Source organism: Crocuta crocuta, unplaced genomic scaffold (genome assembly GCF_008692635.1).
Source record: "Crocuta crocuta isolate KB4526 unplaced genomic scaffold, BGI_CrCroc_1.0 scaffold95, whole genome shotgun sequence".
NCBI classification, from domain to species: domain Eukaryota; kingdom Metazoa; phylum Chordata; class Mammalia; order Carnivora; family Hyaenidae; genus Crocuta; species Crocuta crocuta.
In genome coordinates, this window is record NW_027530971.1 from 5969743 (window position 1) to 5984895 (window position 15153).

The 15153-nt window shown below is 39.4% G+C and overlaps 1 protein-coding gene across 1 annotated transcript in view; it reads left to right on the top strand.

Moving 5' to 3' along the window:
- Window positions 1-274: 274 nt before the first annotated feature.
- UGCG (UDP-glucose ceramide glucosyltransferase) overlaps window positions 275-15153 on the top strand; it is a 34870-nt gene continuing 19991 nt past the window's right edge. Inside the window, exons 1-2 of the mRNA XM_077769765.1 lie at window positions 275-415; window positions 1172-1245. Coding sequence (XP_077625891.1) covers window positions 275-415; window positions 1172-1245 — 215 coding nt within the window. The remainder of the gene's footprint in view (window positions 416-1171; window positions 1246-15153) is intronic.

Genomic DNA, 15153 nt, shown 5'->3' on the forward strand with positions numbered 1-15153 from the left:
AGCTTATTCCTAGACTGTTACTCCATCCCCTCTCACCTTGGAACAGCTGGGGCGGGGGTCCTGGAGGGGGAAAGTGGGGAGCGAGGGGATTTGCCGGACCGCGGGCGACTGCTCGGCCTGCAGAAAGGAGACTGCTCTTTCTAGGTGTCGGGAGGAAGGTTGCTTGCTTGGTTTCATTGTGTTGGGGATTCGTTTGATTTTTCATCTGGGCCAAATATATAGTGTGTTGTGCTGTAGTTGTTTTCTCGACCTGGACGACATTTCCATTACGATGATGATCATGTTCACTCTTCTGGGAGCTCTGTACACAGCTACCCGGAGACCTCCCTGTGGATTTTCTTCTTCCTGGATGCCTTTAGATAGGTGTGGAGCACCTGTCCACCTTGAAAAATGTCCACCAAATCCGCGGACTGACGTTATAGCCTAGAGTCATGTCAGCTTGTGTATTTCACTGTAGTTTTCTTTCCTTTTTCCCAATTCCTTACATATAGTCTTATTTAAATTTGCCCCCCCCAACATCTCTTATTCGTTATTAATTTAATAACTACATCTTGAGGCCTTACTAGATGCCATTCACTGGGGACACAGTGGTGAGCAGGACAGAATTCCTGTCCTCATAGAGCTTACATTCTGGAAAGGAGAGACAGATAATAAAAATTCAAATAGGGTTATTTCACATAGTGATAAAGTCTGAATAATATAAAACAGAGTAGTGGAATGAATAATGGTAGAAGGTATTCACTTGTTTCAATGTCTTTAAGATGAAGTCTGCCTTCCTAAAGAAATAAAATTACAGAGAGCACATTGCTGATACAGATTCACTGGCATTTTAACCTGGAAAAAAAAAAAGACATGATTATACATAGTAATCTTTATCACCAACTAGAAGAGGGCATGTGTCAATAGAGAAGATGGAAAGACTTTGTTTTTAATGTTTATTTATTTATTTTTGAGAGAGCATGAGCAGGGGAGGGGCTGGGAGGGAGAGAGACTCCCAGGCAAGTTCTGTGCTGTCAGTGCCAAGCCAGATGCAGGGCTCCATCCTGTGAGCCGTGAGATCATGACCTGAGCCCAGATCATGAGTCAGATCCTTTGCCGACTGAGCCACCCAGCTTCCCCAAGATGGGAGAAGTTTTAACAGATTTGTTACCTCTCCCCTTTTTTACTCTAGAAAGAAGGTGCTTTTCCTTTTGGAAATTTTGGATTTTATCAGGTTAGGGTGGCATTTCCTGGTACTGGAGAAAGGTAGTACACTGTAGAAAACATACTGATATTTCTTTGAACGTGAAAGAAAATGTGCCACTTGGATACTGCTAATCTCAGTTTTTGTAGTTTGTGAGCTGATGTCACTGAACACTTTTTGGAGTTCATTTTAAATGTATAGGAATTCTTAAAAAGCAACTATGTTACTATTTTTCGGTCATAAAAATTTTTAAAAAGCTAATTATATAAGGAATTTAGACAGTACTGAGGAATAAAGAAAGTTACACACACCAAAACTTCATCACTTTGTCAGCCTTTTGTGACCATCCTTACAATTTGTATTTGTGTGTGTGTAGAAAGAGAAAAAGAGAGAAGAAAGGGGGTGGGGGTTGACATTATAACTATTGTTCTGTAGCGTGCTTTAAAATTTTATCTGTTTAGTAAAATGCTTTCTGGGAGCTCTTTTGTACAAGGCACTATTCTAGGTGCTGGAAATAAGATTGAAGAAGACATCCAGGCTTTGCCCAACCCGCTCACATGGGGTTTCCATGTAAAATGTCATGACCACTTTTTTCCTGTTAATAAATGCATCATCTTTGCATCATTTTAAATAGATTTATGGCATTTTTGCTTATGAGGTACTAATATGTATTCATTGTTACTGATGGGCATTTAGGTTTCCAATTATCAAGATTACAAACAACACCGTGGTGAATTCATGTGTGTACATCTTTGAGAGAGGATTTCCTTAGCTTAGGTTTCTAAAAAGAATTATTGGGCCAGGAGCAGCTTTAAACTTTGCTACATATTGCCCTATAGAAAGCTTGTATCTATTCAGAGTCCTGGTAACATTGTATGATGGTCCTCATTTCCCATTGCATTTTATCATGCTCTTGACTGTTGTCTGTTTTTTATTTTCATTCCTTTAATTACTAGTTCCACTGAACATTTTTCATATATTGATATGCTAATTACATTTAGTTGTATATTACATACTCTAATCCTTTGTGCCGCAACCTATTGCTTTATTAATCTTTCTGATATGAAGACTGTTTTTCTGTGATAGGTTGCATTTTTCCCCCAGCTTTTTTTTTTTCTTTTGTCTTTCAACTTTGTCCATACATTTAACATGGAGAAAAGTATGTGTGCCTGTGTTTTGGATTGTCAAGACTTTTTTTTCTTTTTTAATGTTTCTGACTTGTGTAATTTTATATCTACTCCCCCCAATTAGTATATAGTTAATATCTGTTTTCTTTTAGTAATGTGAATATTCTTATTTTGTTTTTTACATTTTACCTTGTAATGTATTCATTATTTTATTTTGTGATATGATGATATCTAGAGACTTACTTTTAGGTTCACCTGAATATTTAGCCACTTGTCCCAAAATCATTTAATGAATTATTTGATTATACCCCAGTTTGGAAATACTGCCTTTATTATAGATTAAATTCTTCTGTATACTTGCATGTTTCAAGGTTCCCAGTGATGTTTCACTGATCTATTCTTGTACTAGTATCCACTATTTATTTTTTATTTATTTTTTTTTTATTTTTAAGTAATCTCTACACCCAATGTGGGGCTCAAACTCACAACCAACCCTAAGATCAAGAGCCGAACGCTCCACCGACTGAGCCAGCCAGGCACCTCTCCACTATTTTAATTAATGAAGCTTTATTACCTTATTACTGGTGAGGAAAGCCCTTAGTATTTTGCAAACTTTATTGGATTTCATGCATTTTTACTTAAAGGTATACTTTAAAATTTTTTCCCAGACCCTAAGCAATTTTGTTTTTTAATTGGAATTATTTAATATTATTTTAATTGGAATTATTAAATTTACAGCTCGGTTTGGAGAAAATTGACTTCTTTCAAGATAAGGCTATGATGTATTCCCTTCCCTCTATAATGTATGCATAATGATAAAAGCACACTTTTTAAAATTAAACAAACATGAGATATGTACCCTAATGTTCCAAGTAACCCATGCTGTCAGACTTGAGACAACTCTGCAGTTGTTTTAAGTCATGTATTTTGTGCTTAATGACACATAATAAAGTTTTCCTTAAATACTTCCAGTGTTTGAGAATAGTGCATTTAGCTTCACTAAAACACTGTAGAGAGACTTTGTATTTATTTTCTTATGCCCCATATAGTTACTTTTGTGACTTCCAGTAACAAGATCTGGAAAATAGGGTGAAAAAAATGCAATTAGTTTATAACAGATTATAATAAATAGTGCATTAAAGGAATCTTAAGAATACCTTTTTGAAATGAGTAACCCAACATAGAGCAAATAGTCAACAGCTTAATTTTTTTAAAGTTCTTTTTTTTTAAGTTTATCTATTTATTTTGAGAGAGAGAGCATGAGCAGAAAGAGAGGGAGAGAGAGAGAATCCTAAGCAGGCTCCATGCTGTCAGCACAAAGCTAGAAGTGAGGCTCAAGTTCACAAACTGAGATCATGACCTGAGCCAAAATCCGGAATCAGATGCTTAACTGATTGAGCCACCCAGGCACCCATCAACAGCTTAACTTCTATATAAATTAAATCTTACTTCCTCCCCACCCCCTCTTTTTTGATAAGTTTCTTTCTTCTGCTCCCACCTTCAGAATTACTCACTGACGGGGTGCCTGGGTGGCTCAGTCAGTTAAGCGTCTGACTTTGGTTCAGGTCATGATCTCACGGTTTGTGGGTTTGAGCCCCACGTTGGACTCTGTGCTGACAGCTAACTCAGAGCCTGGAGCCTGTCTTTGGACTCTATGACTCCCTCTCTCTCTGACCCTCCCCTGCTCAACGCTGTCTCTATCTCTCAAAAATAAATAAAATATTTTTAAAAATTTTATAAAAAAGAACAAAATTACTCACTGATTTGATTTGATCCCTTTCTTATTGTAATAAAGATACTTCCTGGTTTGAATTGTTTTCAATCAGAGAACTAAGATTTGTTCCTCGACTCCTTTCTCAACTGTACTTAGTAAAATTGCAAACTTGGTATCAACATTTTGACAAGGAAAGCTAAAGAACACTGGCAACAATATTTTGGTTAAGATGTTGTGCCAATGTTCTATATTTTATTGAATAATATATTTTCTGAATGTGTGTTCTGTGTCCTCTCAAACCCTTATTGAAATAAGGTAACATATACATAAATTAAAATAAGATATTGAGACTCCTCTAAAATTTGTCTGCTTGTAAGTGATGGAAATGGAGCGTATTTAAAAAAACTTATATAACTCTGGTTGTCACATTAAAAAGATTAATCATGGACACCTAATTGTCAAAAAACATTTAAGTCATACAGATGTTATAATAAAATGGCTGAGAAAAGCTATAAAACTGTTCAAAAATCAATTGGTTATTCTTTAAAAATCTAATACAATGTATAATGGTATCTAGTTAATTTAGATTCAGTGTTCTATTGAACTGTGTTTTCTTAGAAAGAAACAGAGCCAACTATTTTTAAAAAATGGAGCTCAACTGGCTCAGTCAGTAGAGCCTATGACTCTTGATGTCAGGGCTGTGAGTTCAAACCCCATGTTGGGTGTAGAGATTACTAAAAAAGATAAATTTAAAAAATGGAGATCAGTGTAATTAACACAATGAACATTTCTTGCTCAAATTATTTGTTCAGATTTCACAGATGTCTTACAATTCCTATAAGTCTGCAATTTTTTTAAAAAATTGAGATAATTTGTAAACTAGTAACCCATTATTTTTAATATTTCAAAATGATCTCTGCTCACTGGTATCTCTACCAGTATACTGCTTTGCTCCTTTCAGATTTTAATATTGAACAGTTACTTAGTCGTTTCATAATATATCCTAATGGCACATGTTTCTGGGATTACTGCCTATAATGTTCAAGATAAAATTCAGATTAGAGCATTGAAATTCGGGGCTCTTAGTCCCAAGATTTTTTCCCTCCCTAAGTGAGCTTTATGAGTTTTTCCTTTGCGAGATCTAGTGTGGTTTGATAGCTCGGGGGCTGCGGGGAAATCCTTTAAAAAGTCTGGAAGCAGTCATTTTCTTCTCTTTTTAGCCCTTGGGAGCCAGCAGTAGCTGGATGATAAGGGTATCTGAGCGAGGCACCTTGCTTTTTTCCCTCCATCTCCCTTCTTTTTCTATTCTCTCTCCCCCCATTTTCTCTCCCTCTGCTTGGATTATCTTTTTTTTTGTCCTCTGTATGTAATGTCCTAATGTTTAGTTCTAGGCTTTATCTTTTACTTGACTGGAGGTGCCAGGCTAGTGTAGAAATACTCCTTGTATCTGTAAATATTAACTGCCCTCTAGTAAAGCAGAGGTCTTTCCCTGGAGTTTTCCTTCCAGTTCATTCTACTTTTTTCTAACCTACTTAGCACAGCAACTTCTATACCTGCTGCATAGCTTTTGAATGGAATTTAAATACTCATTGTATCAGGATGTCTGTGATAAACTACCTGTCAGAAACTGTTTTTAATGTAAATTTTAACATTTCAAATATTATTTTTAGATAGTATGACCTTTGCCTTTAAATTCATTAATACATTGGTGTTCTGAGCCTTTTGTGGAATGTAAATTGAGAGCTTCTTGTCTGGTTCAATTTTGAGATGCACTTGGACTTTAGCCACATGTTGAACATCAGGGTCATTGCTGCCAGGACCACTTTGGGTGAATGAATGAGGCAGTAGAGCCCCTTTACCCAGAGCCTGGGAAGATACCAAATTGGACTATAGTGTGATAGCTTTAAAAAGCAAAATGACCATTGTAATTCAGTGTTAATATTGCGATGGTTCTGTTGATTCATCAACCCTCCCTCTTCCAACATGATTAGTACAGTACCCCTTATCTCAACTCTAGATTATTGTAACTGTCTCTGTTCACTGGTATCTCTTCCACCAGCCTTACTCCCTTTTTACTTTACTTTTCTTACTGTAGTCTCATCCCACTGGAGTTCTAAGCTTAGATCATGTGCTTAGAATTTTACTATGATTCTCTATTGCCTTGAGGTTAAAATTCAGACTCTTTAACAAGACATGTAGAGTTCTTTAGGAACTGAGCCCTGTACCTGTTTCTTCAGCAACATTGAATTACTGACATTGCCCTGAGTATGCGATGTATTTTTCTTGAGAATGCTCTTTCCCTACTTCCCTTTCTTCCCTTCCCTCTGTCCCTCCTTTCCTTTTTGTTTGTCAAACTTCCACTCATTCAAGCGTATGTAGACTTAGGTTTTTACTGGGTTAGGCATCCCCTCTTCTATCCTTCTTTGGTACCTTGATTTTACCCATCTAAATTGTAAATATGTGTTCAGTTGTCTCTTTTCTTAATTAGATTGTAAGCTTCTGAGGGTAGGATTAGTGTCTTATTTACTGTTCTATTTACAGTGTGTACTAGACACTCGTTATTGCTGGTTGAATGAATGATCTTTGAATTTTTTCCAGTAGTAATGGTGGATTTTCCCACCATTGGTGGGTTTACATTCATTAGTTCAGTGTCATTTGGCCATTGTGATCTGAGGTAGATGGTCTGATTTGGGGCTGCTTTCACTGGCCATGGACTCTAATGAAATTTATTGGACCAAATGGAATCTTTATGTAGGCATTTCTAATTAGTTGCTCATTAAAATAGAAACAGGACTCTATTAATAACATGTTTACATACAGATCTGAGTCTCCTCCCCAGGGTATTCCTATGGGAATGCCTGTCTTGTCATAAATAATCTTTACCCTTAGATCTGACCTTCAGGGGATGTAGAGCCCGGTGCTTTCCGGAGCTGGTTGACATGGAAATTGTAAATGTCCCCCACTTTTCCTTCATCCACAGAATTTTATTTTATACACAGAAGAGTTTAACTTAAACTATATTCTGCTTTAGGAAATTTTCTAGAAGAGGATTGGGACAGTTTTGATTTGAAAAGAGCTTGAGTATATGGTGTCTTTGAGGGTCTCCTATGTTTTTGAGCTGGGCTCATAGTCTGTTGGGTGCCTGTCTTACTTAGTTGCTATTAGCAAAATACCATGCCCTACCCATTTCCCATACACTGGGGGTAACTTGCTGTCACCAAGGGATTAGTGAGTTGGGGTTTTTTGGAGGGGAGGGAGTGGTAAAATTAATAAAGATCTCTTATTTGTTTTCAATAGTAATGGAATTTTTTGTATTCTCTTGTATGTAATTAAAACTATTTCCAGTGGAAATAGTTTGTGTTTTCCCATAAAGCTAACTCACTATTGGTTATTGTGTGTCCTCTGGGAAATCTTCTGTCTGCAGAGTTCAGGTTGCACCAGAAGGTGTGCTTTGTGTTGCTGAAGAAGCCCATTTTGATGCAGTGCCATTTTCTAAAAGATAAGTGCTATCTGGAAATGATATTAGTCATGACACCTACTGATCATAAACACACAGTAACAGCCTTCTGGGGCACAGTCACGAGTAACAACACAGAAGCCTTTAATCATTAGAAATTGTAGGCATGGACTATGTGAAGTAGGGGACCTGCTGATACAGCAGTCAGCCTAATTTTACATGAAATATTAACAAGGTTGGTGGCATAGAGCAGAAGAGGTGAATTCCAAGAGTCAGATAAATCGGTTCAACTGAGCCATGCAGCAGAACTATAAAAAAGCGCTGTCAGGGGCTGTTAAGCAAAGTGAACTTTGCCCTCAAGGAATCCTTCTTCTTCAAAGCCTTGTGTGAGATTCTGGGCTTCACTTCTGGGAGGTGTAGCTCTCTGCACTAAGGGTGCTGCAGAGGTAGCTGTCAGTGGACTGAAGGAGACCTCTCTCCAGGGAGTGTCCCTTCTTACCAGGCCTCCCTCCTGCTCAACACGCAATTAGAATATGAAACTGTAAAATGAGCCATTTAAAGTGGTACATACTAGGGACGCCTGGGTAGCTCAACTCGATTGCGGCTCAGGTCATGATCTCGTATTTCGTGAGATTGAGCCCCGCCTTGGGTTCTGTGCTGACAGTGCAGAGCCTGCTTGGGATGCTCACTCTCTTTCTCTCTCTGCCCCTCCCCCCACCAAAATAAATAAATAAATATACATTTTTTAATAAACACTATTAAAAAATTTATGAGAAAGAGAAAGCAGGGAGGGGAATTAAAAGATTAGAAGGCTCAAATGATAAGCCAAAATGTTGAAAAAGAGTAGCAGTTTTAGAGACGAACTGTTAGGAAACACAAATCATCTAGGATAAAATAGGGCCATCCCATCAGCTTAGAGGTTGAAAACCCTTCTGCAGAGCGGCAATTAGGATTCATCGAGCTAAAGTCCACCAGAACCCCTAAATATTTCTTATCAGTCACTTGGAGATCTTTGAAGTGTTCCCCAAATAGATGTCCTTCTAGCTCACAATAGAAGGCAGGACTCTGAAGGCCTCTCTCTTTTGCCTGTGATTCACCCTTCACGACTTTTGGACTTGACTTACTCTGAGGTAGCAGCCCAGCTGGTGTACCCGCCTTTCTGTCCCCTGCTGTCCCCTGTCCCCGCTGCTGGCAGGTACAGCCCTGAAGCAGCTGGCAGTGAGCACCTACTCCTCCCTGCCCTTGAGAGTGACATGCCTTAATTACATGAATGCGACTTTTGTGACAGAGAGTGACTCCAGCTCCTGACTGAACATTTAATCTAGAAATAATTCCTTGGGAAGATGACACCTTGAAGTTTTCCCGTGCTTTCTGTCTCCCCAAAATGGCTCACTCACGTTCCAGCATGATTTTATTCTTCAAAAACGAAACCAATCAATCGCTTCTTGGCCTTTTGGCTAACATCAAGTGTAAAAATGAAACCAATCAAAACCATTGACCAGACACATCAGAGGTCCATTCCTTTTATAACCCAGTGTGTTCCTGAAAATGTAATAAAATCAAATTTCTGAAATTCAAATGGACATATTTTATATATTAGGAGGGGAGTTTCTGTTTCATAAAGAACTAAGATTACTATTAAAATCCCAAATCATGGCTCTTCTGAGCCCGATGCCTGGGACATACTGCCACTGATTGAGGGCTTTCCAGGTGTTTGGGGCCGTGTGGAGGTGCCTCCCTCTGGCTGGGACCTGGGTGAGAAGGCTGCCTTGCAGTGTTTGCTCCGGGGACTGCGCTGGGCACGGTGATTTAATGGTCTACAGAACAGTCTCTTCTGGACTCCCTCCAAACGTCTCCATCCTAGAAGGCAGTGTACGTGGATTACATAGTCACTGGGAGTTACTTTGCTCGGGGTGTCTGGCCTTCCCCTCTCCGCTCTGAGCGCGGCAAGCTTTCCCTCTAGCAGAGCCAACTGAAGGGTTCTGTGGCAGCAGAATCCCCACGTTTTGAGTCAGGCTCTTAGAAGCCAGGACTATGCAGCGCCTCTGACCCACTGAGAACCCGTCTATTAGTTTAAAAGGAGAGCTCAGGCCACTTTCAGGGGTTAATTGGTGTTATTTAATGTTCCTTACTGTCATTCTTGCTTTGCCTTTATGCTTTTGGATGGTCTCTGTAGAACTTCACATTGGTTCCTAAATATTGGGTGTAATTCTAACTTTGAATATAATTTTAGCCTAAGTACTGCATATCATTTAAACTTTGCATTAAATGTGTTTTATGCCATGTTTTGACTTCCTCTGTTCTAACCGTGATTTGGGAATTTTGATGGTCCTCTTTCTCCCTTTAATCTTTCTTAATACACCAGAGTTGTTTTATGTTTTTAAAAAAACACTTTATATGGGTGCCTGGCTGGCACGCTCAGTCAGTGGAGTGTGAGACTCTTTGATCTTGGGGCTGTGAGTTTGAGCCTTACATTGGGTGTAGAGACTATAAAAGTCTTTTTTAAAAAATAAAATTGTAAAAAACCCCAATGCAATAGCCTAATATTTAAGTAGCTATGAAAGAATCTTTAAATATGTGAATTTCCAGTTCTTCCATTTTGGTGTATAAGCCTCATCAGTGTTTGTCATCTCTTTAGAGATCTTTTTTAGAGAACTCTGTTAAGAGTTCTTTTACTAGAACTATGGTAATTCAAAGAAGTTACGTTTGGTGGAAAGCGTCCTTAAAATTAGCAGCTTTAAAGAATGACCAATATTAGCTATCATTGAATGTTTACTTGTGGCTTAATCTCCTCTATTTCTCACAACTACTTTATGAGGTTTGTACTAATTAATTATCCACACTTAAAACTTTTTCTTTTTTTGAGATAATAAGGTGATTTATCCAAGGATTACTCAGCTACTTATTTGTGAAGCTGGTCTATAGAAATCCAGGCAAACTGCCTCCAGCCCAGGCTCTTAAACCAGTATGCTGTCTGTACGGCCAAACGTAACCTAAAAATAACCCCGGAAGTAATCCGCTGGGATAGAGTATCTGTATGGGAATTTCTTCAGTTGCCACGAATCTTGTTTCTGGTAACTGGCAACATTGAAACTAGTGTGGAGAGAGCCCTACTCCTTCTTTCCTGCAGCCCTTCCTCATTCTGACACCGTTTGAGCTGCTTCTACATGGGCTGCTTGTTTTCAGCCCATTCTGCAACTAACTGCTGAGATTCCTGAGCTTTCTTCTTTCCTTACAGGAATCTAGTCTTCCTAGGTCTATGGTTCTCAGCTTTGACTGAACTTGGGAGTCACCATTAGAAAAAAAAAAAAAATACTGCTTGGGGTGTAATGTGGCTGGGTGGCTCAGTCAGTTAAGTCTCCAACTCTTGATTTTGGTGCAGGTCATGATCTCACGGCTTGTGGGATCAATCCCCGCCTTGGGCTTTGTGCTGACAGCGTGGAACCTGCTTGGGATTCTCTCTCTATCTTTCTCTCTTTCTCAAAAATAAATACTTTTTTTTTTTTTTTTTTAAAGTACCGCTTGCCTACGTCTCAGCCCTAGACATTCTGATCTAACTGGTCTGGGCATCAGGATTTTTTTAATTTCCCAGGTGATTTTCATGCACAGTGAAGGGTGAGAACAGCTGCCCTGGGCTGTTCATCCACAGTTGTGGCCTGCACTTGTGAGCTCTTGGTTTCATTGAATCCTCCATCCAGCCAGAAGTCCAGTTCCTTGCTTCATCATCATCTTGCCCCTTGCCTTCGCGCCCATCAGTCTGCCTTGTTATCCTGAACCCATCGCATAATTTATAGCTTCTCAACTTTCAAAATCCCGCAGAGGGTAATCACACAGTCGTGTGGGTTAGTACTACTACACATTCATGGTCTCAGGTCTCAGCTAAGCCTTCAGTCCTCTCTGGCACTGCCTCGTTTCTTTATTTAGCCTCAGTCACCTGTTACTGGTGGAACCTCTTCTAAATCTTCACCATCCTGCCTTCCGTCTTGTCAGCTTTTCTTTTTCTTTTTTTTTCTTTCTTTTTTTTTTTTTTGTCAGGTTTTCTTAACTCCTGCTTCACACTGTGGAGACTATTGCGCCATGTGTTTTCGCTGTCATTACCTTGAACTAGCTCTTCCCCTTACTCTGTATACTCAAGTATAAAAAACGTTTTTCCCCCCAAATTAAACTGAAAGACCTTTTTCCATCTAGTTGCTCTGGCCCTTTTACTCATGGTGAGGTTTCCAGAGAAATCAGTGTTTATTCCCTGTTATCACATTGCGCTTTTCATTCCTTTGCTTCCTGGCCTGTTTCTATCCTTCCCTCCCTGAGCACAGTGCTCCAGAGGCCCCAGGTCCACACAGCCAGGGGGACATTTCAGTTCTTGTCTTCACCTCTCAGCTACACTCAATGCTGTTCTTTCTTGAACACTTTGAGAAAGAAAATAGCCAAATGAAGTTGTCTTTAATAAATCCTTTCTCCCTGCCTATCATTCTGCTTCTTGGCTTACTCCCTCATGGTCTCCTTCATGCATTATTGGCTCTGTATCAGCTACATTGATCTGTGGCCACCTGCTAATGGCATGCCCTACCTAGGAGAGCTTATGTATTTAGCAAACTCTGGATGGCTCCATGTTTCTCTCTCTAGACTAACCTGACCTTCTGAGCTCTGTATATATGTTTCTTTTTTCTTATTTAGTCAATGTTTTTTAAACTTGGAAACATAATGCTGTCTATCCTTATTTTGCTGGAGCCTGAAGAATTTATTGTCCACAGCAGTGTGGCTCACTGCTGGCCTGCATCAGAATCATTTGGCTGCTTATGAAAATGTAGATTCCTAGGCTCTGCAACCAGTCCATTAAGTTGTGATTTTTACCTATGGGCATTATGTATACAAATGTTGAAAAACACTGGTCTCCTGGCCTGGAAATTGTCTCAAAGCCTTGGCTAGGGGCAGTTGGAAGGCTTAGCTCCTTTGTTTTCCATGTTGCAGGAATCACTAACCTTCCTTACCTGATGTCTAGTATCTTAAAAACCATTGTTTCCTATATTTTGTCAGATTTTTTATGCTTATTTATTTATTTTGAAAGAACAAATTGGGGAGGGGCAGAGAGAGAGAATTCCAAGCAGGCTCCATGCCCAATGCAGAGCCTGACATAGAGCTCGACCTCATGATCATGAGATCTGGAACTGAGACGAAATCAAGAGTCCAAGGCTTCACCAACTGAGCCACCCAGGCAATGATTTTGTCTGATTTTTAAAAAGTTGTTTCAGATGGACAAGCAAATCTGGTTCATTTCTTCATCTTGCTCAAAAGTTTAAGTGGGAAGTGGCGAATGGGGGGTGTTTAGGCCAGGGTTTTTGATACCTTTGTAAGGACAGAGACAAGGCTGTATTAGCCCCATACTGGAAATAACCCAAATGTCCATCAACGGAAAGTAGCAAAATAGAGAGTGGTATATTAATATAAAGAATATATACTGTAATGAAAATGCAAGAACTATAACTTAATGTAACAACAAAGATAAATCTCACAAACATGTGAAGTCCAAGAAACCAGACACAAATGAGTATATCCTATGGGATTCCATTTAGATAACAGTTTAATACTGGCAAAATTAAGGTATGGTGTTGGAAATCAGGATAGGATAGTGGTTACCCTTGAGGGGGAAGATACTTAGTAGATGGGGACACGCAAGGCCTTCTGGGATTCTGGTAATACTGTTTCTTGATCTGGGTACTGGTTACATGGGTGTTTCACTCTGAGAAAGTTCATTGAGCTGTATACTTATGTGTGACTTCACTATATGTGTGTCATGCATCAATAAAAAGTACTCTTCTCCACCCTCTAAAAGAAGGACAAGGTTGTAAGCCAAATATACAGTGGGAAGGTAGAACTAGATTCCCAGTGGAGAACCTGAAACTGAGAAAAAACTGTGCAAAGGATCCTGGATCACCTGTTCCAGGCCAAGGGTAGAAATGGGCACTCATGATCGATCCTGTGCAATGTGTGGATGCAGTAGGCTCAAGTTCAATTCTAAGTGATGCAGAAACCCTGCCCCGAGATACCAAAGTAAAAACTGGTTTGAAACCAGGAAACCATGTAGACCCTGTCAGAGCTACCCCACTTGGAAGACTCTACCACTCGGGCCACTTTTGACACTCTGGGCAAACTGGCTGTTGATCATATTTTGAAAACTACAGATTGGTTTACATCAGCCAAGGCCAGGGCACCCACCAGCTTCATTTCTCTGTGTGGCAGGCAAAGTTAGTACATTTCTTGCTTTAGGACATAGTTTGGTTGACTGGAAGAGTTTTTATATGAAGAAGAGCTTCTCTACATGTGCCATTCCTCTGTTAGACTGTAGCCTTGACAGGAGGGAATTCGCCTTCCCATCATTGTATCTCCAGTCCATAGAGTAATGTCTAGTGTACATTTGGAGTTCAAAAATGATTGCTCCAAAAAAAGGGATTGTTCCAAAAAAAGGGATTGTTCAGTAAAGGAATGCTAAGTAGTGTGGAGCACCACTGTGTGCTCAGCATAGTGTTGTGTGATTTTGTGTGTGATTTCATGGATATTCTTTTATTGTTTTCGCTAAACATTTCGAGCAATTTGTAACAAGGGGCTTTGTCACTTGTGTTACATAAATTGAAACTGTATTGTCCAAAGTAGGAGTTTTGTATCCTAGGGTATACTCCACAAGAGGACTCAATGGGATAGGGAAAGAAAACATTGGAGGGTGGAGGGAGGAGAGATAGATAGATGTGGGGGGAAACACAAAAGAGAACTTTTTTTTAAAGGTCCTGTGAGTTCAAGTCATTCTGAGTAGAAATTTCAGATATAGTATTTACCAGTTCTCTTCATCATAAACCTGAGGACTTCATTGTTTGGTGAGTCAGAATGAGTCTGATAAAATACTGCATTCTTGATATGAAAAGCTCTCCAAAGGATAAGAGGTCGGTCTGTATTAGTGTTGAAAATGTCTTAATGAAGAAGGAGAAGGGGAGGCGGGGAATAGGATCAATACTAGGCTATTTAACACTGTTTAAGTTATCCTTGCTGTACTTAACCTAAAGACTTGACGAATGCAATGAGTTAGCGGGTTGGAGTTCTCTGTATTGGTCATAAGGTTGTGCATGTTTTGATAAGCTTAATAGAACTTAATGATTGTGCAGTGGGAAGAGAATAAAAAATTTCTGGGATTTTAGGTTGCCTTATTTTATCCTCCATGTCTCAAACTGTTTCATGATTCCAGTGTCTTTGCTTCTCATTCTCTCCGTGCCACATTCTGGATAATTTCTTCAAATCTAGATTCCAGTTCTCTCTTAAACTGCATATGCAATCTTCTGTTTTACCTGTCTATTGAGTTTTAATGCCAACAATCATAATTTTTATTTCTAGACATCGCATGTTGTCTTCATATATGATGGTCTTTCTCATCCTTTCTCTTGGGTTTTGTGCAACAACACAGGTAGTTTGCATTACGGGTTCCAAACCTGTGTGGTCACGTGTTCTCCTCCAAGGCTTTCCTTTTTATTCCACATCATTGAGGGGTGGATCCAAGAAGGCAGCATCCTCATCCTCCCTCTGTGGGCCAGCATTTTTCTACTTTGCCTTTCAGGGATTCCATATTTATACAAGGTTGTCAGAACAGAGTTCCCATCATTCTTGTCTCAGGCTTGTCTCCATCTCTAGA